The following is a 25,879-nucleotide window of genomic DNA, read 5'->3' as shown; positions in this document are numbered from 1 at the left end:
AAGTGATGAAGCCTCACTTCAAATCTAAGCAGCAGTATGAAGTGGGTGACTAATAAATCAGATCGATTGCAGGCAAAAATGGAGTCTGAAGCAAATCGAAAATACAGGATCGAAAAAAATAAGAGAGGCGAAAGAAATCCAAACATAAGATATTCTATAACTAGAAATTGAAGAGATCTGCAATTCTGCTTGCTACTACGGTTGAGTGTTGACCTATACATACGTATAACAGAGCATTCTTTCTACAACTCGACATATATCAAACCTAAACTCGAACTTCTATAATAATAATATCTCAACAGTAAGGTCGTATGCTGATGGTAGATCTTCTGTACGACACATGTCCTCGACGACACACGCGATCGGTACACGTGTACAGAAAAATGCTAACCATGATTAAAGTGTCCTTAATTATGGCACAAGCCCTATTAGTTAAAGCAGCAACCATAATGCCACTTAATATAATCTCCACCTCACTGTGAAAGGTTGGCTAATAGCTGTGTGCTACTTAAAGCGTAGACCTCAAGGGAGGGGCAATCTTGATTCGCCATTGCCTTTGTTCCCTCCCACCCTAAACAAAGGCAGCATGGCACCAAAAGCACACTTAAAAGCCACAGTGCTAACACCAGGGAAGCTTAAACTAATGGACAACAAATCCTTATCTCAGAGGACTCGAGATTCGGCAGCAGGTCTTGGTATCATAGCATGCCTTCTTTAACCTAATTCTCGTGCATGCTGCCTTATTATATGCTGTGCCGTATGCTTTGTGTATTCCACAGGTTGCAGTGCCTCCGTTTGCTCTTGGAGGATCAAATCCCCAAAGATCTTTGTTGCAGCAACAGCAAAGCTTCATATATAAACTAGTGAGCATTCAGAGTGGAAAAAGCTGTGGATTGCTTTAGTTGAGGACTTAATTGTTGTGGTCTCATGTAAACTACAAGAAGACTGTTTGGTTGCAGGTTAATGGGGGTGCCGGGAACAAGAAGACGTGTAGTAGTATGGAACATGCATGCACAAAAGCCACAGTAGTCACAGACTGAAGTCAAGCTTTTTCTTTTCTTGTTGTAGCTCTTGCAGTGCAGCATGCACTGGCATTGAATTCCTACCTTCATGGAGATTTTTCTTCCACAGAAAACAAAATGATATGTCCTTTTAAAAAAAAGTTAAATGCTCTTGAAGAATCTCATCGATATTATTGTTAATCGTAGTCGTCAAGTTGATATTGGATGTCAAGTTGACCTAATCCATTTCCACGATAGATATCATACTCGAATCTCATACTCCAAATGTGATATGCCTAGTCCTCTAATTTTTCATGATTCTCACCTCGAGTATTGGCTTGGAATATCGAGTTAAATGTTTTTTACGAAGACTTATATTAGGAATATCTTTTGACATCCAAGTTAATTAATTGTCCGATGTTAAAGTAAAGTATTCGGTAATTAAAGAGTTAAATATACTATTTAGAGAGAATAATCTATAAATCAAATTTGATTCCAAGGATCATTTTGTTATGATTTTACATTAATGTGACAAGTCTCATTAACGTATTTCGATGAATTCAAGTGATTAGGATCCAAGTATTAGTTATCTGATTGGATCCACGTATCCAATTTTAACTGGAGAAAAATATTTACCATATCAATCGAAGAATAGAAAAATAAAAGGATATATAAAAGACATAAATTCCATGCTGCTAAGTAGGATTATGCAAGACACTTTGGCATTTCAGAATAATTTGTTGTACTCCTAGATTAATGGGTTACAATTGAAGGATGTGGTGTACCACTTTCTGTATCAGAACCGGAGAAAAAAACAGAGATAAACCATAATACCAGGAAGAATCTTATATACCTTTACATAAAGTGCACTTGAATCACTGTACTTCACTTTAAGCGAAAAGAGACCACTTTACCTTCTGACACAAGAACTTGAATGCAATTGGAAAAATGCAGTAGTAGCAAAGCAAATGAACTTTGATACCACTTGTTTTCCCACAATTCCCACCAAATTATGGACTGGTTGATGGCACTAAAAGAATTTCATATCTTGTACAGCCACATTGTCATGGTTGAATGCACTAAATACAGCTAGATTTGGGGGGTTCTGGAGAAAGGTTGAATTATATGCCAACAATAAGAACGAACAAGGTATTGAGGTGAATGCATGTTTACCCACTTATTCGGATCAAAATCTCATCTAATAAAATTTTATATCTGAGATATTAATATATTATATCATAATTATTTATTAAAAATTAAGAGTTTAAAATTGTATTTGATAATTTTGTTATTATAAAACGATGATGAGGTACTAGACCCTCTTATTGAGATTGAGGATTCAAGATCTCATTTGGATTAATCTTTTATCTAAATTAATATAACGGTATTATTTCAATCCACTTATCAAAAATTATGGACTCCGAAGCTCATCCGATAAGTGTTTTCAAATCCCACGTTAAACAAAAGTGCATATGTAATCGGAATTAGGATACAAAACAGTGGCATGCATGTAATTATAGGGAACAGAGGAGAGCAATATAGGAAACAAGCATCCGGTCCAAACCACGGGTTTCGGAAGCGACTCACCTCTCGTCAACAGATTATTTTGACCACATCACGTGTCTGTAGCCATTATCACGCTCAAGGGCATTTTTCTTCCGAATTTACTTTACTGTACCTAAAAGCATTTGTATATTCGCATAATAAGTAGGGGTACTTTCGTCCTATTGCTTCCAATAAAGAGCCACGCTTCACGCCCTCCTCAGCTCGTGATCTCTCTCCACCCTCGTGATCATTCTCTCGTTCGAGCTCGCCTTCCTAGCCGCTCGTGGGATTCGATCTTTCTGCCGCTTTGGATCGACTGGTATGAAGAGATCTCCAGTTTTTACTGTGAAGTTGCGTTTTTTGTGGGGTTATTTCGGTGTAAGGCGATGGAAATCTGAAGCTTTTCTGCTCTCCGGCTCTCGAATCAATCGTTATCTGATGAATGATTCTAGAGTCTGTTGGGTTTGTTAGAGAAGAACGAGACTTCTTCTCCTTCTGATCTGTTTTCTCGCAGTTATTTCCTTGGTTTCGCATCTTCTTGATGAGGACGTTTTCTCATTAGTTTACATCAAAACAAGGTTTTGTTCTTTGTTTGTCTTATGTACTCTGTTCTTTTAAATTTTTTTATGTGCTTCAAGACGAATTTGAGGGCAAAACGTTTTCTTTTTGGAGGGTTGCTTGGGTTCCTGTACTCCTTTGAACTGCTAACTGTTATCCTCCATTAATCTTGGTGCAAGATTTAAGGTTTTAAGATGGATTCGTTGTTCAGGGGTCTCAAGCCGCGGAGGTTCGGCGGAAGTGAAGGATTGTTGTGGTTAAAGATTCAGAGCAGTATGCGGTGGCTGAGTCTCTCGGTTGATGTCTACCGGAAAGTGATCTCCTTGAACTTGTATTGCAGAGTTATTCTGTAACTCATTTCCTCCTCATGCGTTCCCTCTTAGAGCCAGCAGAAACCCTAAAGATTGCCACTTGGCTTATATTTCTCCCTCGTCTTGCCTCTGCGATCCATCTTACTGGTCCTTTTTGAGTATCATTTGGCTTCTTTTCCTCTTTTCATTTGGTTGCATTCTGTTGGGTTCTCGGTGGACTGGTCTGGTTTCAGAGGAAAGAACAGTAGTAATGGTGTGCCAGGCAGCGACGAGAACGAGATTCCGAGCTTTGAAACACGAGAATGGGATCGCCGGTAGCACCACCATAATTGTTAGGGTCATTGCTTGCTTCCGACCATTGCAGGATTGCCAGGTAAAATTGCAATAAGAGACTCAATAGGCTGCTTGGTGAATGTTTAAGATAAAAGCTTAGTTTTTTTCAATCTAATTTTCAATAGTTGATATGACATATCGTATTGATTTTTGATAGGCTGAGTATTTCCGCCACCTCCTAAAGCCGGTCACGTAAATTAGCTTCCCTTTAGCAGTTCATCTTCGATAAGGCTGGCACTTTTGCTCTCCTTTTTTCATAGATCCTGAAGTGAAAACAATTTTTTATACTTACTAATTGCCTGAGGTAAAACATGTGTTTTGATTAAATTTTGTATCTTTATGTGAATCTGAAAGACTCATCGTTTAATTTTAACCAACTAATGCTTGCTTTCAGGTCATCAATTTGGGCTTTGTTTTGATGGAGAAGGATATGAATCCTCGGACCGGCATGCAACATTCACCTTGGCAATTTAGTAACATGAACTCTGCTAGTAATATACAACAGTTTGATATCGGGTATCAGAACACCAATTCAATGCTGTCTCCTGCCTATGTTCCGCATGGTTGTGTCTTCTCAGTCAATACTCCAACACCCTTCCCTGGTATCAACACGGACAACCCCTTCCAACAGACGTCATCTTTGATCCCTCCTCTGTTGCCATCTTGTAGGCATCCAGAATTTGATGGATCAAAGAAGAGATGCTTGGTCTTTGATCAAATTGGCTACGGAAGGAGCTTCTTCTGTAGCTCATCAGATATCCCTTTTCCATGCTTTAATTCCATGAACCCAGGTTTCAGTCTGCAGGGCAGCACTGAAACCAATGTTTCTAGCAGGAACGAAGGTGTAGAGATGCATGAAGATACGGAGGAAATCAATGCACTGTTGTACTCAGATTCTGATGATGAAGAGGCCAGCACAGGACACTCTCCGGTTGGGGCATTAGAGATGGGTTCATCCGAGGTCGCAAGCTCCATGCTTCCGGTGAAGAGGAGGAGAGTTGATGTAGAATTTGATGCATCACTTGTAGATACTGCAAGCTCACAAGTTTTTCACTGCCCCAACGAACCTATGAGGTATAGGAATAAAGATGAAGATGATGATACTGAATCAAGCTTTGTGAAAGGAGGCGATCACGATCAGAATGCTGATGACAGGCAACTCAAAAGAGCAAGAATTCAAGAAACAGTTGGCATATTAAGAACGATTATTCCTGGAGGGAGGGGGAAGGATGCTGCCTCTGTCCTTGATGAGGCCATCCATTATCTCAAATCGCTTAAACTGAAGACCAGATCTTTGAATGCTACTCCTTAGTTGCTACTCCAGCAGCATCTTTATTATTTGCATCTGTATATATATTAGAATGTGATATTTGCACAGTAGTAGTAGTATCAGTATCAGTTGGATGGACCCTTTTCTCTAAATGTCATGGAAAGAGAAAGGAAGAGGCCAGTGGGTTCTATCCACACAGCTCCAATGATTGAAGTTGTGAATCAGTACCCTAAAAGTCACAGCTTTAGAGTTTTGAGCTTTAATGGTGGAGGAAGGGGGATATGATGGTTCAATAAAGCATAGCTATCCTTTAGTGTCTATGAGTTTGTGTGAGGAGCGAGGATTCCAAATCGATGCAAAGAGGGTCTGTGAGCAACTTATTTTGACTGAGAAGGAATGATGGGCACCACGAGGAGTGCTGCATGTGTGTGATCAATCGATACAAGCAGGCTTGCACAAGGCTGGTATGTTGGGTGGTGATTGCCACTTTTATCTTGCTTTGTTGGTCTCTTTAGACAGTAGGATGACAGTGCAGAGGAAAATTGAAATCTGGCTATTGCGTCTTGGCTTTAATCATTTCCTGAAGACTTGTGGTTGATATATTGCTTTGTTGACATGGCAAGGGAGGGCAGGTTGCTTCATGATTAACCTTGTTTGGGGCCATGCTGAAATATATTGAGGAAGGGGCATTTGGGTGCATGATGAGTGGATAAGGCTGTGGTCCCTTGATAGTTCTCTTTTGGCAAAGTGGGAGTCACTGTCCTCTTGAAAGGTGTGGTTCAGATTTGGTATGGTTGTTGGACAACAAAGCTGCAAAGTGCTGCTTGTTCAATTTGACTCTGTGACAATGATCTAAGAACAACTCTACTTGCTGCTGCCCTCCGATTTTTCTTTGCTGTTGGTGTCAACCATGAGCCTCGACATTGTGTACCATGAGCCTTTGTATTGGGAGTGCAGGAAAGGATGCCATTGTTTGTGGTCATTGTTTCTGGATTCGAGGTTCTGTAATCATGAGTTTGATGCATAGGAACAGTCTGTTGGCATCTCCTGGATGTAACAAACTTATCGGCGGCCTGTGATTGTGTCGAAGATGTTGTTGACAGTTTGTGATTGTATTGGACGTGTTGTTGAAAAGACTATGTTTGGGTTTGATATTGTAATGTATTTCTTGTTTGCTCTTGTTGAACGGCTGAAGGTTTTGTTGTATGTAACAAGATTGTTTTCATGATCTAAACACTGATCTAAAAGAGTAATCTTTACCGTAAGTGTTCAGAGAATTCCTCTACGTCTGCAACTATCTTTGCACTAGAAAAACAAGGATGCCATTCTTGAAACCCTTTTCTGACCAAAAGTATCAGCTCCTTTGAGAGGAAAAACATGTATACATAATCAAAAAAGAAAATCAGTAGTTTAATGAGTGCAGAAAAAGAAAAATAAAAAGTTGAAAGACAACAAAGAAGAAAAGAAAAACAAATCAAGCAAAAGTAAATAGAGGACTATGCAATCTGCGGAGTCCTCCATTCCCTAAGAAACCTCTCCAGTTCCTCAAGCATATGCAAGTTATGTTTGGCACATTGTTGCTGAAACGTCCAATACTTTCTATCCATAAAGCCCACCTAAAGTGTCCAGAGAGAGAGAAAGTCCACAATGCCGTCGAAGAAATGCACGACTGAGCAGCAGTAGAGGGTAGTTCAGATATATTTCCTGTAGTAATTGCGCGCGCGCACACACACACACATATATATATATATATATATATATATATATATATATATATACTGTGCCTAATTATGTAAGTCTCTTGATTTAATTAGGACTCTTAAACTAACTCCTCATCTAAATAAAAATTTTCTTCCACATCTTCTCTCATTTCCTACCTGCTCACAAAAATGAATGGTTTCACCCATATGAACTGTCCTCAACACCATTTTTATGAGTGGAGTCCATGGCTGGCATAGGTGGCACCCACTCAAGGCTATTTAATTGACCATGTCTTCTGACCGAGGCAGGTGAGGTTTTGAATCAGCATCAAATGTGTATCAATGATCACTATGCTTCGTGTGTGCACATAAAGCAAAGCATCTACGAGAGAGGAATGGCTCAGCAACCAACACATTGCAATATATTATTCTGGAATGAAAGGTGAATTTACAGATGTTAGTCTCTTATTCCTCGTGCAATGGGCATCAACACATGAACAACTAAATAATACACAAGCATTACATAATTACATTAGGACGGATTTATATTTGTTCTTGATGACCACATCTACGAGTTGTCTGATATATTTGTTCCGTGATCAGAGAATATATATAATCACGATTACAGTGTCATAGTTCAAGTTTAGTCTCACATTGGATGTGAATAATTAATCAGATAAATATACTACTGTTGTTTTGTACTTAGGTATTTTACACAAGTTGATTAAGAAGATAGTTGAGTTTCTTTATAGGTTAGATAAATCTCGTATGTTTAAAAGCTTGTACTATTTCACATTGTTTCCTTCACTCTTATCAATTTTATTTAGATTTCTTAAGGACATACAACATACTTATTAGGTAAGCTCATCAAGGTTTTTGTGGACCGAAGCACAATAATGCATCATCACTTTCTATGTGAGACTAAATGGTTAGGAGCAAAATCTTAGAGCATTTGCATGGCAACACTATCCATTTATTCTTCCTTAGTGCATGTAAGACTATCAAAGGTGACAGTGGGCTGCCTTTTGGATACATGCAATGATGCTGACACCCATTCCTAGTCATATGAGAAGACTTGGAGTGAAAAAGAATCCTAAGTTATATATCAGTGCATATGAAGATGACCTGTGAACGAGAAAGTCCATGACCTCTTCCACAAGATTGGTCATGTTGTTACTTTTTTAGCTGAGACTTTCCCATCCAACCCTTTTGTTTATCCATGCAGAGATAATAATAAAACAGCCCATGAAGTTGCCAAGAATTGTGACAACCTTCCATCTGAAAGATACGTCTTCTTCTTGCAGGGCCCATGCAAGCATTGCCTAACCCCATCCATTCCTTTCCTTCTCTTATTTTCCACTCCATACATTTTCAAAGCTTCCTTCCTTGTTCCTCTCCTCTTCCTCTCCAAAAAGCACAAAAAGGAAGGGGTTGACAGCATCAGATTCCTCCCCTTTCCTTCTCGCTTAGGAAGTAGAATGGGGAGCAAGGGAGGCGCTGCGCCACCGCCGTCGTCGGTGGTCTGTTGCATGTGCGGCGATCGTGGGCTGATGCAGGAGCTCTTCCGGTGCAAGCTCTGCCTTGTGAGGTCTCAGCACAGGTCGGTCGCCGTCTCTTTCTGCTGCTGCATCATCTTGTCTTGTTTCAAGAACTGCAACTACTGCTCTAACCTAAAGCCTTGTTCATGGCTATTCAATACAAAGAAGGAATCCCATGCAAGACATGTTGTGTTCATCGTGTTAATCAATAGCTTCTCAGCAACAAGATCTGCCTCCCAACGAAGATCCTCAATGAACAAACATTAAGCTCTTCATATATATAGTATCAGTTCACTTGTAAGTCTCGTCGTATCAATCCATACACCCTCATGCCTTCTTCCATCAATTTTATGAGGATCCTTATCTACGAAACAAGATAGAACCCTAGAAATTAGGACTTTTTTCGTATTACTGCAATAACATGTGACTCATACAAGAATGATCGAAGAACAAACGTGGAAGCTAATTTCCACTAGCTTTATGACCGTACCACATTTTTGTCCTATCCAGGATTCAGTTGTCTCCGGTCTGTCAGAGTTGGATTAAATCTTATCCGACATTTATGAAGTATCTATGTTTGATGGAATTGATTTGTTTAGGTTTCATTTATTATCTTTATTTGCAATTTAACCTCTCCATCAAACATTACCATGAATGTGATTGGTCATGGAACGATAGTACATATCATCATACACTCCATTACATATTAGCTGATCTCAACAATCTCAGCAGATACTGTAGTGATTTCTATCCCAAAGCTGAATCCTACCGGACATGCAATTGGTGTCTAAGGGAGGAAGGAGAGAGGTCTCTTCCCAAAGAAGCCATGAAGGATCCCAACAGCTTGGTCTCTTCTTCCAGTAACAACGACAGCAGCAATGATTCAGGAGCAAGTAAGCTCCATCGAGGAGACTTCTCGTCGCAGCTCAACAAGCCTATCAAGAAGCCCAGGCTGCTGGACTGGTCGGCGTCGGATGTCACCGACCGGGTCCGGTCGGGAGAGCTGTCGTCGGGCTCGGGAAGGGCAAGGCAAGTCCTGAGGGGCAAAGCCAGAAGGTATAAGCTCTTGGAGGAGGTCTCCAGCTAACTGAGCGCAGCCTGCGACAGATCTGCTGGCTCATCTTCTCTTAATGATCCCAGAGAGGAGCTTTCTACTGTTTTTTGAGTGCTGGTCTCTCTCATCTTTGACAAACGGAAGCCGGAATGCAGTTTTCATCATAATAGAATATGAATCTGCCATATAAATATGATCACTGTTCAAGAAGAATGTTTGGCGATCGAGGTGTGGGAGAAGGTGAGGATGAAGTGACGAGCTTTGATGAAGGGGGGAAGAAGAAGGCAAGGGAGACAGCCACAGCCAACCCCACACCACAAATGCAAGGGCGAGGGCGGTGCGGTGCGGTGGATGACACGCCAAAGTACAGACATCTGAGGACTTGGGAAGGACGTGAGGGCCCTGCGTTTGGTGGGATGGCAACGTCCATGGTGGGGGCTCGCTTTGGCGAAGCCATGTGCGCGTCCATGGAGAGCAGCTTCCATGCACGCATGGTAGCTGGAGACTGGCTCGCTTTGGCGAAGCCATGTGCGCATCCATGGAGAGCAGCTTCCGTGCACGCATGGAAGATGGGTAGCATAACCCATGGTAGCTGGAGACTGGCTCGCTTTGGCGAAGCCATGTGCGCATCCATGGAGATCAGCTTCCATGCATGCATGGTAGCTGGAGACTGGCTGTTGCTGTAATGTTAGGGCAGGTCCCTTTCCAAATGGCTTCAGGAAGAACTGCAAACTTCATGAATTATGCTACCCATCTGAACACAAAGTTTGTCAGTGGAGAAAAGGAGAAATCCAAAGGCACTCCTGTAGATGCAACAAAATTGAGCTATCCGTGAAGAAGAAGATCCAAATCTATACAAACTCCCTTGCACTGCTTGTGATGTGATGCGTCGAGAAAAAAAATGATAAAACACGAGTAGCAAGAAACTCTACGGTCGATAATGTAAAAGAAGAATACAAAAAAGAAATAAACGAAAAGATTGCACATGTATTTATATCGCTAAAGTCTGAAGACTCCTCGATAGCTTAGGACTCAAAACAGTTTCTAGTAATTAGTTAAGAACATGATATAATGTATAGTCACCTCATTATTAGTTTAGGACTCAATCTCATGGTATCCTAGCTAAATTAAACAAGATAATATTAGTATTATCTCTAATATAATGTACTTCTATCTGACCAAATCAAATCAAATCAAATTTGATTGGATTATGATTTGAGCTGGATTAATCATGATTCGATCCAAGTCTTAAGGGAGGGTGATAAAAATTTACTAACATAAAAGAAATGGCCTCTTAATCTGGTAATGACATCTCTTTGGACATCAATGAGTTGTTGTATCGCACCCTTGCTAGTCATAGGTGCCTAGCAAGCCAATCACGTGAGTGATGACACTTATGACTTGATACAGAATCATTTTGTTTATTATATTTTGACATATATCACTTTATAACTATTGCATATATATATATATATATATATATATATATATATATATATATATATATATAGTGATGTCCTTGGATTTGTACAATGGGAATCGGATCATGATGAGATCACGATAATGAGATTGATTCACCTTTAAACACAGATCCTAAATAATCTCGGTCATAGGTTACTCGAGAGGGACATCGTGATAACCGGACAGACTGGTGTGCTGTATACCCGTCCATATGATGGATGCAGCTGGTCTCATAGTTGCTCGTATAGGGACACTAGGGATACAGTACAGGTGCTCATTAGAGAATGAGTTCACTGATTGATCCGCTTACGGAATGCTAGATGGTTGATGATGTCGTATTGTCAGACATCGATTCCATAGTCCTAGTGGTATATCTGGTCCTTAGACTTGAGTCACCAAGGATGTCCTGTATGAGTGCTCCACTCTTTAATACCAAACATATAGGTTTGCTGTCCCAGATCTAGTACAGTTGGTCATTGGGAGTGGTAGTCGACCTTACGAGGGCTATTGAGTGTCAATAGAGGATCATCCACTCTCGACGTCATGAGAGAAATATCCCATGTGTTCTTACTCAGACAAATCCCTGGCCAGGGTCATTCGGGTTGAGAGAGAAAGAGTTCTCGGGAGAATCCGATTAGAGCGAGACTCGAGTAGAAACCATATGGGTTTGACAACACCATGCTCGATATACGGTTTCTGGGATATTAGATGGATAAGGGACTATAGGTACACGGTAACTGAGGACAGACAGGTCCAATGGATTGGATTCTCCTGTATCGTTTGGGGACTACGGCGTAGTGGCCTAGTACGTCCGTAGTCGATGAGTCAAGTGAATTATTACAGAAATAATAATTCACTAGGTTAGAAGGAGTTCTGACAGGTATGACTCACGGCCAGCTCGATATTGGGCCTAGAGGGTCACACACATATGGTAGGCATTGCGATGAGTAGAGGTTCGGATATGAGATATCCGACGGAGTCCTTGTCTTATTGGATGCAGATCCAATAACCACTAGGGGAGGACCCATTAGGGTTTAACAGGGGACCTCTATAAATACGAGGGATTCAGAGCCTCATAGGCTAGAGCCTTTGCTTGCCTCTCCTATTCTCCTCCCCCTCTCCACCTCAGAGTAGGCTTGGAGTTTTAAGAAGTGTCGTCGCAGCCCTGCTATATGGATCACCATTAGAGAGGAGGACGCTTGACCTTCTTCACCCTCTCCTAAGGATCTACAAGGAAACAGGGATATACGATCTCCCTAGGTAACATAATCTACTATATACGCAGTTTTATGTTTCGCGGATTTTGCGCACCAATCTTCGCACAACGATGAACATCTCTTTGGGAATCAGGGATTTTGTTTTCTTGTTCTTCCGCTACACATCTGATGCCGCCCCCCAAGATTTTCCAACAGTGGTATCAGAGCTAGGTTGTTCGTGCGAATGATTAGTTTTGAACTGCGTGTGTTGTGTTTAGGAAGAATTTTGACGCAAAAACAAGGAAGGGCAGCAACAGTTGCTGCCCTCGATCTGCGTTCGTGCAGTGCAACCGAAGGTAGGCAGCACAGGGGCTGTGCCTACAACAGCTGGCCGGCGGCCTGCTTGCAGCAGGCTTGCAGCTGGTGGGGTTGGCGCACGACGCCGGCAGGCAGGGCTACGGGCAAGGCGCCCACCTGCGTGCGGGCACAAACTGTGCCCGCACGCAAGGGCGACGCCTACGGGTGCTGGACCCACGGGCAGAGGCACCGTGGGGCGAGGCGCCTACGGCCGCAGCGCCCGCGGGCTGAGGTGCCTACGGCCGCAGCGCCCATGGGCTGAGGCGCCACAAGGCAACGACGCTTGCGACCACTGCTCCTACGGGCAAAACCCCCTGCAGGGGTGGCCGCCTGGCGGGGCACTGCACCCGCGGGCACAGCGCTCGCGGGGGCAACGCCACCCGTAGGGGCGCCAACCCATGGTGGTGCCCACCTACAAGGGCGGCGCCCGCGCGCCCCGTCGCACAGGCCGCCGCCAGCAGCAAAGGGGAGTAGGGCATTAAGGTTTTTTGGGCAAAAGATAATTTTGCCCCTCGAAATTTAAGAAATTCTAATTTTTGTCTTTTGTCCAAATTATGAAAATACCCCTAGGAATTCAGAAATTCCCTACATGTCCCTGATTTCAGAAAATATTAATTAATTAAAAAGTTTAGTTGATTATTAGTTTTATCATTATCTAGCAGTCCTACATGATAATGATTATTTATACATGTGATGTATAATGTGTGGACGGATGATCATAGATCATGTGATGTGTGTACTTGTGATTATTATTATTGAGGTATGCGAGCCTCCATTATATTTCTCGTTTATTGTCGGGCCTGCATGCCTATGATTAAGTTGTAATCACATGAGGAGGCGCAACGGGAGTGTGGATGCGATAGCGGGACCCACGAGACGGACGATCGCGATGTATAAAGATGCATCAAGATGTTGACGGAACCGACGAGGACGAGATGGACGATCACAGGGCATGGAGATGCACCGTTGCACACATAGATCTTGATGTGAGTGATTAGGCCTACTGGCTCGGGCCTAATCACATTAGGTTGTAGTCCATGATCATCTGGTGTGATTGCTTACACACATACTATATATATATATATATATATATATATATATATATATATATATATATATATATTTGCATGCGATGTAGATATATATTAAAGGACAAAGACCAGTGTTTTCACTATGGCAAAGATGGGCACTGGAAGAGGAACTGCAAAGAGTACCTTGTAGAGAGAGCGAAATAGAAGCTTGGATAAGCTTCAGGTACATTTATGATCAATCTCCAATTGTCAGATTTTTGTGATATTGCATTGGTATTGGATACCAGTATTGCTTATCACATCTACAATTTATTGTAAATTCTAGCAAAGCCGAGGGGAGATTGGCGAGAGGAATATTGCATAAAGGTTTGTTTATGCTAGACACTACTCCACATATCATGAATGTAAATGTGTCCAAGAGGAAACAAGATGAGATGAACAATGCATACCTATGGCATTGTAGGCTAGGTTACATCCATGAAAGAATGATTCAAAAGTTGCTAAATGATGGATATCTAGATCCATTCGACTATGTGTCATATGCAACTTGCGAGCCTTGCCTTCGTGGAAAACTGACCAACTCTCCATTTAGTGGAACTAGAGAGAGAGCCACTGAGCTATTGGAACTCATACATAGTGATGTATGTGGACCCATGTCAACTCATGTCATTGGTGGTTACTCATACTTCATTACCTTTACTGATGATTTTTCAAGGTATGGATATGTGTACTTAATGAAGTACAAGTCCGAGGCCTTTGAGAAATTCAGAGAGTATAAGAATGAGGTGGAGAACCAGACTAGAAAGAGTATCAAATCTCTTCGATCAGATCGAGGAGGTGAGTACTTAAATATAGAGTTTACTCAATTCCTCAAGGACCATGAGATATTATCCCAATGGACACCTCCTTATACACCTCAGCTCAATGGTGTCTCTGGAAGGAGGAATCGTACGCTATTAGATATGGTATGGTCCATGATGAGTTTCGTTGACCTACCCATCTTATTCTAGGGATATGCCTTAAAGACCGTAGCTTACCTTCTGAACAGAGTTCCAACTAAGTCGGTAGTGTCTACACTATATGAGATGTGGAAAGGGAAGAAACCTGATCTTAAGGTTGTTAAGATTTGGGGCTACCCTTCCCACGTTAAAAGACACAACCCCGATAAGTTAGAATCAAGGACAGAGCGATGCAAATTTGTGGGATACCCCAAGGAAATTTGTGGGTATTATTTCTATCATCTCGAGGACCAAAAGGTCTTTGTAGCTAAGAGAGCAGTGTTCCTTGAGAAGGAATATATTCTTGGCGGAGATAGTGGGAGAATGATAGAGTTGAGTGAGGTTGGAGAACCAAGCTCAAGCACCGCTCTACAACCCGAGTCTGTTCAGGTACCTAATACATAAGTTTCAACTTTACATAGGTCTGATAGAGTATCCCATCCTCCTGAGAGATATGTGGGACATATTAGAGGAGAGAATGTTGAGGATATTGATCTTCAGACCTACGAGGAGGCTATTATGAATATAGACCCAGGGAAGTGGCAAGAAGTCATGAATTCTATGTACTCCAACAAGGTTTGGAACCTAGTTGATGTGCCCGAATGTATTGTATCCATCAGTTGCAAGTTGATCTTTAAGAAAAGATCAGAGTAGATGGAAAGGTAGAGACCTATAAAGCAAGGCTAGTGGCTAAAGGGTATCGTCAAAGGCAAGGTGTTGACTACGACAAAACCTTCTCACCTGTAGCAATGCTAAAATCCATTAGAATTCTATTGGCTATTGCAGCACACTATGATTATGAGATCTGGCAGATGGATGTGAAAACTGTATTCCTAAATGGGAACCTCGAGGAGGAGGTGTATATGATGCAACCTGAGGGATTCGTATTCAAGAACTGCCTAGATAAGGTGTGTAGGTTGCTTAGATCCATTTATGGACTAAAGTAAGCTTCCCGAAGTTGGAACATAAGATTTGATGAGGCAATCAGATCTTATGACTTCGTTAAGAATGAAGCTTAGCCTTGTGTGTACAAGAAGGTAAGTGGGAGCGCTATCACCTTTTTGGTGTTATATGTGGATGACATCCTGATCATTGAGAATGACGTAGGAATGCTATCCACAGTAAAGGCTTGGTTATCTAGATGCTTCTCCATGAAGGACTTAGGGGAAGCATCCTATATCTTGGGGATTAGAATATATAGAGATAGATCCAAGAGGATGCTTGGTTTGTCCTAGTCCAAGTACATAGAAACCATTGTAAAAAGGTTTGGCATGAAAAATTCCAAGAGAGGTCTCATACCGATGAGACATGGGATATCACTTTCTACGAGTATGTCCCCAAAGACTCCAGAAGAAAGGGCGAACATGGATATGATACCTTATGCCTCAGCAATAGGGTCTATCATGTATGTCATGCTATGTACTAGGCCTGATATAGCGCATGCTCTAAGTGTCACGAGCAGGTATCAGGCGGATCCAGGCTTGGAGCACTGGAAAGCAGTAAAGTGTATCCTTAAGTACTTGAGAAGGACTAAGGATCTTTTACTAGTATTTGGAGGTAATAGCCTTAAGGTTGAAGGCTACACGGACTCAAGTTTTCAGTCTGATGTCGATGATAGCAAGTCGAATTCAGGGTATGTGTATACCTTGAATGGAGGAGCAGTGTGTTGGAAGAGTTCCAAGCAAGATACTACTGCTGACTCGACCACAAAGGCGGAGTACATTGCTGCATCAGATGCAGCAAAGGAGGGAGTCTGGGTGAACAAGTTCATCACAGATTTGGGAGTCGTGCCGGGTAGTGAGGAGCCGATCTCCTTATATTGCGACAACAACGGGGTGATTGCTTAAGCGAAGGAACCAAGGTCTCATCAGAAATCTAAGCATGTTCTGAGGAGGTTCCACCTTATCCGAGAGATCGTAACCCGAGGAGATGTAGTAGTGGAAAGAGTTCCATCCGAAGATAACATTGCAGATCCACTAACAAAGCCGTTGTCTTAGATTGTCTTTGAGCGTCACAGGGGTCTGATGGAGATCAGACACATAGGTAATTGGATTTAGGTCAAGTGGGAGATTGCAGCAAGCCAATCACGTGAGTGATGACACGTGTGACTTGATACAGAATCTTTTTTCTTATTATATTTTGGCATATATCACTTTATAACTATTGCATATGTGTATATATATATTGTGATGTCCTTAGATTTATGCAATGAGAATCGGATCATGATGAGATCACAATAATGAGATCGATTCACCTTTAAACACATATCCTAAATAATCCCGGTCATAGGTTACTCGAGAGGGACATCGTGATAACCGGACAGACTGGTGTGCTGTATACCCGTCTATAAGATGGATGCAGTTGGTCTCATAGTTGCTCGTGTAGGGACACTAGGGATACAGTACAAGTGCTCATTGGAGAATGAGTTCACTGATTGATCTGCTTACGAAATGCTGGATGGTTGATGATGCCTTATTGTCAGACAACGATTCCATAATCATAGTGGTGTATCTGGTCCTTAGACTTGAGTCACCAAGGATGTCCTGTATGAGTGCTCCACTCTTTGATACCAGACTTATAGATTTGGCTCTCCCAAATATAGTACAACTAGTCATTGGGAGTGGTAGTTTTTGGGAAATCTTGGGGGTGACATCATATGCACAGCGGAAGAACAAGAAAACAAAATCCCCAATTCCCAAAGAGATGTTCGTCGTCATGCGAAGATTGGTGCGCAAAGTCTGCGAAACTTAAAAACTACGTATAGAGTAGATTGTGTTACCTAGGGAGATCGTATATCCCTGTTTCCTTATAGATCCTTAAGAGAGGGTGAAGGAGGTCAAGCGTCCTCCTCTCTAGCGGTGATCCACACAACAGGGTTGCGACGACGCTCCTCAAAACTCCAGGCTTGCTCTGAGGTGGAGAGGGAGAGGAGAATAAGAAAGGCAAGCAAAGGCTCTCTAGCCTATGAGGCTCTGAATCCCTCCTATTTATAGAGGTCCCCTGTCAAACCCTAATGGGTCCTCCCCTAGTGGGTATTGGATCTGCATCCAATAAGACAAGGGCTCCGTCGGATATCTCATATCCGAACCTCTACTCATCGCAATGTCTACCATATGTGTGTGACCCTCTAGGCCCAATATCGAGCTGGCCGTGAGTCATACCTGTCAGAACTCCTTCTAACTCAGTGAATTATTATCTCTGTAATAATTCACTCGACTCATCGACTACGGACGTACTAGGCCACTACGCTGTAGTCCCCAAACGATACAGGGGAATCCAATCCATTGGACCTGTCTGTCCTCAGTTACCGTGTACCTATAGTCCCTCATCCATCTAATATCCCAGAGACCGTATATCGAGCATGGTGTTGTCAGACCCATATAGTTTCTACTCGAGTCTCGCTCTAATCGGATTCTCCCGGAGAACTCTTTCTCTCTCAACCTGAATGACCTTGGCCAGAGATTTGTCTGAGCAAAAACATATGGGATATTCCTCTCATGATGCCGAGAGTGGATGATCCTCTATCGACACTCAATAGCCCTCGTAAGGTCGATTACCACTCCCAATGACCAGCTATACTAGATATGGGATAGCCAAACCTATAAGTCTGGTATCAAAGAGGGAGCACTCATATAGGACATCCTTGGTGTCTCAAGTCTAAGGACCAGATACACCACTAGGACTACGGAATCACTATCTGACAATAAGGCATCATCAACCATCCAGCATTCCGTAAGCGGATCAATTAGTGAACTCATTCTCCAATGAGCACCTATACTGTATCCCTAGTGTCCCTACACGAGCAGCTATGAGACCAGCTGCATCCATCATATGGACGGGTATACAGCACACCAGTCTGTCCAGTTATCACGATGTCCCTCTCGAGTAACCTATGACCGGGATTATTTAGGATATGTGTTTAAAGGTGAATCGATCTCATTATCGTGATCTCATCACGATCCGATTCCCATTGCACAAATCCAAGGACATCACAATATATATATGCACATATGCAATAGTTATAAGTAATATACGCCAAAATATAATAAGCAAAAAGATTTTGTATCAAGTCACACGTGCCATCACTCACGTGATTGGCTTGCTGGGCACTTATGACTAGCAATCTCCCAATTAACCTAAAGCCAATCACCTATGTGTCTGATCCCCATCATACCCCTGTGACGCTCACAGACAAAATGAGACAACGACTTTGTTAGTGGATCTGCAATGTTATCTTCGGATGGAACTCTTTCCACTACTACATCTCCTCGGGTTACGATCTCTCTGATAAGTTGGAATTTCCTCAGAACACTTCTGATGAGACCCGGGTTCCCTTATTTGAGTAATCGTCCCATAGTTGTCGTAATATAAGGAAGTTGACTTCTCGCTATCCGGAACGACTCCCAAATCTGTGATGAACATCTTCAACCAGACTCCCTCCTTTGCTGCATCTGATGCAGCAATATACTTCGCCTCTATGGTCGAGTCAGTAGTAGTATCTTGTTTGGAACTCTTCCAACACACTGCTCCTCCATTCAAGGTGTACACATACCCTGAATTCGACTTGCTATCATCGACATCAGACTGAAAACTTGAGTTTGTGTAGCCTTCAACCTTAAGGCTATTACCTTCATATACTAGTAAAAGATCCTTAGTCATTCTCAAGTACTTAAGGATACACTTTACTGCTTTCCAGTGCTCCAAGCCTAGATCCGCCTGATACCTGCTCGTGACACTCAGAGCATGCGCTATATCAGGCCTAGTACATAACATGACATACATGATAGACCATATTGCTGAGGCATAAGGTATCATATTCATGTTCGCCCTTTCTTCTGGAGTCTTTGGGGACATACTCGTAGAAAGCGATATCCCATGTCTTCTCGGTATGAGACCTCTCTTGAAATTTTCCATGCCAAACCTTTTGACAATGGTTTCTATGTACCTGGACTAGAACAAGCCAAGTATCCTCTTGGATCTATCTCTATAGATTCTAATCCCCAAGATATAGGATGCTTCCCCTAAGTCCTTCATGGAGAAGTGTCTGGATAACCAAGCCTTTACTGTGGATAGCATTCCTACGTCATTCCCAATGATGAGGATGTCATCCACATATAACACCAAAAAGGTGATAGCGCTTCCACTTACCTTTCTGTACACACAAGGCTCATCTTCGTTCTTAACGAAGTCATAAGATCCGATTGCCTCATCAAATCTTATGTTCCAACTTCGGGAAGCTTGCTTTAGTCCATAAATGGATCTAAGCAACCTACACACCTTATCTGGGCAGTTCTTGGACACGAATCCCTCAGGTTGCATCATATACACCTCCTCCTCGAGGTTCCCATTGAGGAATGTGATTTTCACATCCATCTGCCAGATCTCATAATCATAGTGTGCTACAATAGCCAATAGAATTCTGATGGATTTTAGCATTGCTACGGGTGAGAAGGTTTCGTTGTAGTCAACACCTTACCTTTGACGATACCCCTTAGCCACTAGCCTTGCTTTATAGGTCTCTACCTTTCTATCTACTATGATCTTTTTCTTAAAGATCCACTTGCAACCGATGGGTACAATACCTTTGGGCGCATCAACTAGGTTCCAAACCTTATTGGAGTACATAGAATCCATCTCAGAATTCATGGTTTCTTGCCACTTCCCGAAGTCTATACTCATAATAGCCTCCTCGTAGGTCTGAGGATCAATATCCTCAACATCTTCTCCTCTAATATGTCCCACATATCTCTCAGGAGGATGGGATACTCTATCAGACCTGCGTAAAGTAGAAACTTGTGGGTATTATTTCTATCATCTCGAGGACCAAAAGGTCTTTGTAGCTAAGAGAGCAGTGTTCCTTGAGAAGGAACACATTCTTGGCGGAGACAGTGGGAGAATGATAGAGTTGAGCGAGGTTGGAGAACCAAGCTCAAGCACCACTCTACAGTCCGAGTCTGTTCAGGTACCTAATACACAAGTTTCAACTTTACGCAGGTCTGATAGAGTATCTCATCCTCCTGAGAGATATGTGGGACATATTAGAGGAGAGGATGTTGAGGATATTGATCCTCAGACCTACGAGGAGGCTATTATGAGTATAGACTCCGGGAAGTGGCAAGAAGCCATGAATTCTGAGATGGATTCTATGTACTCCAATAAGGTTTGGAACCTAGTTGATGCGCCCGAAGGTATTGTACCCATCGGTTGCAAGTGGATCTTTAAGAAAAAGATCGGAGTAGATGGAAAGGTAGAGACCTATAAAGCAAGGCTAGTGGCTAAGGGGTATCGTCAAAGGCAAGGTGTTGACTACGACGAAACCTTCTCACCCATAGCAATGCTAAAATCCATTAGAATTCTATTGGCTATTGCAGCACACTATGATTATGAGATCTGACAGATGGATGTGAAAACCGCATTCCTCAACGGGAACCTCGAGGAAGAGGTGTATATGATGCAACATGAGGAATTTATGTCCAAGAACTGCCCAAATAAGGTGTGTAGGTTGCTTAGATCCATTTATGGACTAAAGCAAGCTTCCCGAAGTTGGAACATAAGATTTGATGAGGCAATCAGATCTTATGACTTCGTCAAGAATGAAGATGAGCCTTGTGTGTACAGGAAGGTAAGTGGGAGCGCTATCACCTTTTTTTTTGTGTTATATGTGGATGACATCCTAATCATTGGGAATGACGTAGGAATGTTATCCACGGTAAAGGCTTGGTTATCTAGACACTTCTCCATGAAGGACTTAGGGGAAGCATCCTATATCTTGGGGATTAGAATCTATAGAGATAGATCCAAGAGGATGCTTAGCTTGTCCCAGTCCAAGTACATAGAAACTATTGTCAAAATGTTTGGCATTGAAAATTTCAAGAAAGGGCGAACATGGATATGATACCTTATGCCTCAGCAATAGGGTCTATCATGTATGTCATGCTATGTACTAGGCCTGATATAGCGCATGCTCTGAGTGTCACGAGCAGGTATCAGGCGGATCCAGGCTTGGAGCACTGGAAAGCAGTAAAGTGTATCCTTAAGTACTTAAGAAGGACTAAGGATCTTTTACTATAGAGGTAATAGCCTTAAGGTTGAAGGCTACACAGACTCAAGTTTTTAGTCTGATGTCGATGATAGCAAGTCGAATTCAGGGTATGTGTATACCTTGAATGGAGAAGCAGTATGTTGGAAGAGTTCCAAGCAAGATACTATTGCTGACTCGACCACAGAGGCGGAGTATATTGCTACATCAGATGCAGCAAAGGAGGGAGTCTGGGTGAAGAAGTTCATCACAGATTTGGGAGTCGTGCCGGTTAGCGAGGAGCCGATCTCCTTATATTACGACAACAATGGGGCGATTACTCAAATAAGGGAACCCGGGTCTCATCAGAAGTGTTCTGAGGAAGTTCCAGCTTATCAGAGAGATCGTAACCCGAGGAAATGTAGCAGTGGAAAGAGTTCCATTCGAAGATAACATTGCAGATCCATTGACAAAGCCGTTGTCTCATTCTGTCTTTGAGCATCATAGGGGTCTGATGGGGATCAGACACAAAGGTGATTGGCTTTAGGTCAAGTGGGGGATTGCTAGTCATAGGTGCCCAGCAAGCCAATCACGTGAGTGATGGCACGTGTGACTTGATACAGAATCTTTTTGCTTATTATATTTTGGCGTATATCACTTTATAACTATTGCATAAATGCATACATATATTGTGATGTCCTTGGATTTGTGCAATGGGAATTGGATCGTGATGAGATCACGATAATGAGATCGATTCACCTTTAAACACATATCCTAAATAATCCCGGTCATAGGTTACTCGAGAGGGACATCGTGATAACCGGATAGACTGGTATGCTGTATACCCGTCCATATGATGGATGCAGCTAGTCTCATAGCTGCTCGTGTAGGGACACTAGGGATATAGTACAGGTGCTCATTGGAGAATGAGTTCACTGATTGATCCGCTTACGGAATGCTGGATGGTTAATGATGCCTTATTGTCAGACAGCAATTCCGTAGTCCTAGTGGTGTATCTGGTCCTTAGACTTGAGACACTATAGATGTCCTGTATGAGTGCTCCACTCTTTGATACCAGACTTATAGGTTTGGCTGTCCCAAATCTAGTACAACTGGTCATTGGGAGTGGTAGTCGACCTTACGAGGGCTATTGAGTGTCGATATAGGATCATCCACTCTCGACGTCATGAGAGGAATATCTCATGTGTTCTTGCTTAGACAAATCCCTGACCAGGGTCATTCGGGTTGAGAGAGAAAGAGTTCTCCTGGAGAATCCGATTAGAGCGAGACTCGAGTAGAAACCGTATGGGTCTGACAACACCATGCTCAATATACGGTCTTTGGGATATTAGATGGATGAGGGACTATAGGTACATAGTAACTGAGGACAGATAGGTCCAATGGATTGGATTCCCTTGTATCGTCTGGGGACTACGGCGTAGTGGCCTAGTACGTCCGTAGTCGATGAGTCGAGTGAATTATTACAGAGATAATAATTCACTGAGTTAGAAGGAGTTCTGACAGGTATGACTCACGGCCAGCTCGATATTGGGCCTAGAGGGTCACACACATATGGTAGGCATTGCGATGAGTAGAGGTTCAGATGTGAGATATCCGACGGAGCCCTTGTCTTATTGGATGCAGATCCATTACCCACTAGGGGAGGACCCATTAGGGTTTGACAGGGGACCTCTATAAATAGGAGGGATTCAGAGCCTCATAGGCTAGAGCCTTTGCTTGCCTTTCCTATTCTCCTCTTCCTCTCCACCTCAGATCAGGCTTGGAGTTTTTGACGAGCGTCGTCGCAACCCTGCTGTGTGGATCACCGCTAGAGAGGAGAACGCTTGACCTCCTTTACCCTCTTCTAAGGATCTGCAAGGAAACAAGGATATACGATCACCCTAGGTAACACAATCTACTCTATACGCAGTTTTATGTTTCGCGGATTTTTGCGCACCAATCTTCGCACGACGATGAACATCATTTTGGGAATCGGGGATTTTGTTTTCTTGTTCTTCCGCTGCGCATGTGATGTCGCCCCCATGATCTCCCAACTACGCCGTAGTCCCCAGACGATACAGGGGAATCCAATCCATTGGACATGTTTGTCCTCAGTTACCGTGTACCTATAGTCCCTCATCCATCTAATATCCCAAAGACCGTATATCGAGCATGGTGTTGTCAGACCCATATAGTTTCTACTCGAGTCTCGCTCTAATCGGATTCTCCCGGAGAACTCTTTCTCTCTCAACCTGAATGACCTTGGCCAGAGATTTGTCTGAGCAAAAACATATGGGATATTCCTCTCATGATGCCGAGAGTGGATGATCCTCTATCGACACTCAATAGCCCTCGTAAGGTCGATTACCACTCCCAATGACCAGCTATACTAGATATGGGATAGCCAAACCTATAAGTCTGGTATCAAAGAGGGAGCACTCATATAGGACATCCTTGGTGTCTCAAGTCTAAGGACCAGATACACCACTAGGACTACGGAATCACTATCTGACAATAAGGCATCATCAACCATCAAGCATTCCGTAAGCGGATCAATCAGTGAACTCATTCTCCAATGAGCACCTATACTGTATCCCTAGTGTCCCTACACGAGCAGCTATGAGACTAGCTGCATCCATCATATGGACGGGTATACAGCACACCAGTCTGTCCAGTTATCACGATGTCCCTCTCGAGTAACCTATGACCGGGATTATTTAGGATATGTGTTTAAAGGTGAATCGATCTCATTATCGTGATCTCATCACGATCCGATTCCCATTGCACAAATCTAAGGACATTACAATATATATATATGCACATATGCAACAGTTAAAAGTGATATACGCCAAAATATAATAAGCAAAAAGATTCTGTATCAAGTCACACGTGCCATCACTCACGGGATTGGCTTGCTGGGCACCTATGACTAGTAGTAGTCGACCTTACGAGAGCTATTGAGTGTCGATAGAGGATCATCCACTCTCGGCGTCATGAGAGGAATATCCCATGTGTTCTTACTTAGACAAATCCCTAGCCAGGGTCATTCGGGTTGAGAGAGAAAGAGTTCTCTGGGAGAATCCGATTAGAGCGAGACTCGAGTAGAAACCGTATGGGTTTGATAGCACCATACTCAATATACGGTCTCTGGGATATTAGATGGATGCGGGACTATAGGTACATGGTAACTGAGGACAGACAGGTACAATGGATTAAATTCTCCTGTATCGTTTGGGGACTACGGCGTAGTGGCCTAGTACGTCCTTAGCCGATGAGTCAAGTAAATTATTATAGAGATAATAATTCACTGAGTTAGAAGGAGTTTTGACAGGTATGACTCACGGCCAACTCGATATTGGTCCTAGAGGGTCACACACATATGGTAGGCATTGCGATGAGTAGATTTTCGGATATGAGATATCCGACGGAGCCCTTGTCTTATTGGATGCAGATCCAATACCCACTAGGGGAGGACCCATTAGGGTTTGAAAGGGGACCTCTATAAATAGAAGGGATTCAGAGCCTCATAGGCTAGAACCTTTGCTTGCCTCTCCTATTCTCCTCCCCCTCTCCACCTCAGAGCAGGCTTGGAGTTTTGAGGAGCATCGTCGCAGCCCTACCGTGTGGATCATCGCTAGAGAGGAGGACGCTTGACCTCCTTCACCCTCTCCTAAAGATCTACAAGGAAACAGGGATATACGATCTCCCTAGGTAACACAATATACTCTATACGTAGTTTTATGTTTCGCGGATTTTGCGTACCAATCTTTGCACGACGACGAACATCTCTTTGGGAATCAGGGATTTTGGTTTCTTGTTCTTCCGCTGCGTATATGATGTCGCCCCCCAAAATTTCCGAACAACCCTTACCATAATAGCTAAAATTAGATAAAATAATCTACTGCAATCAAAATCGGAAGCCAAGGGTCAGATTATTTCATAGCATTGCAGCATAAGTTTTAGAGAACAAACACACACACACACACTCTCTCTCTCTATACATATATATATATATATATATATATATATATATATATACATATATATATATATATGTATATATATATATATATATATGTATATATATATATATATGTATATATATATATATATGTATATATATATATATATATGTATATACATATATATATATATATATATATATGTATATATATATATATGTATATGTATCTATGTATATATATTTATATGCATATATATATATATATATACATATATATATATACATATATATATATATGTATATATATATATGTATATATATATATACATATATGTACATATATGTATATATATATATACATATATGTACATATAAGTATATATATATATATATGTATATATATATGTACATATTGTTGAATCTCGGATTTTAATGATGAAATCAATTGATGGGTTAATTGATCTAATCCATATTATTAAGTTAAGTGTGCAGGATTAACTACGATAACTAGAAAACACAAAGCAAGAATACCGGAGTCAAGATC

At 42.1% G+C, this 25,879-nt stretch overlaps 2 protein-coding genes across 3 annotated transcripts; both read left to right on the top strand.

The window, feature by feature from the left end:
* The first annotated feature begins 2,745 nt into the window (after window positions 1-2,745).
* Window positions 2,746-6,204, top strand: LOC135626241 (transcription factor bHLH143-like). Of its 2 annotated transcripts, XM_065131415.1 has the most exons (4): window positions 2,746-2,865; window positions 3,316-3,788; window positions 3,906-4,052; window positions 4,143-6,204. In XM_065131415.1, exon 4 carries the CDS (start codon window positions 4,167-4,169, stop codon window positions 5,058-5,060), a length of 894 nt encoding a protein of 297 aa, XP_064987487.1. In that variant the 5' UTR covers window positions 2,746-2,865; window positions 3,316-3,788; window positions 3,906-4,052; window positions 4,143-4,166; the 3' UTR covers window positions 5,061-6,204. The 2 variants fall into 2 exon arrangements, with proteins under 2 accessions (XP_064987487.1, XP_064987486.1); XM_065131414.1 differs by lacking the exon at window positions 3,906-4,052.
* A 1,855-nt stretch (window positions 6,205-8,059) lies between these two features.
* LOC135627447 (uncharacterized) lies at window positions 8,060-9,503 on the top strand. Its single transcript, XM_065133554.1, has 2 exons — window positions 8,060-8,318; window positions 8,989-9,503. The coding sequence occupies exons 1-2, from the start codon at window positions 8,197-8,199 to the stop codon at window positions 9,341-9,343; spliced, it is 477 nt and encodes a 158-aa protein (XP_064989626.1). The 5' UTR covers window positions 8,060-8,196; the 3' UTR covers window positions 9,344-9,503.
* Window positions 9,504-25,879: the final 16,376 nt, after the last annotated feature.

The sequence above is a fragment of the Musa acuminata genome, chromosome BXJ2-11 (genome assembly GCF_036884655.1).
Source record: "Musa acuminata AAA Group cultivar baxijiao chromosome BXJ2-11, Cavendish_Baxijiao_AAA, whole genome shotgun sequence".
Taxonomy (NCBI): domain Eukaryota; kingdom Viridiplantae; phylum Streptophyta; class Magnoliopsida; order Zingiberales; family Musaceae; genus Musa; species Musa acuminata.
Note: the sequence above shows the minus strand (reverse complement) of the source record. Positions and strands in the feature narration are given on the sequence as shown.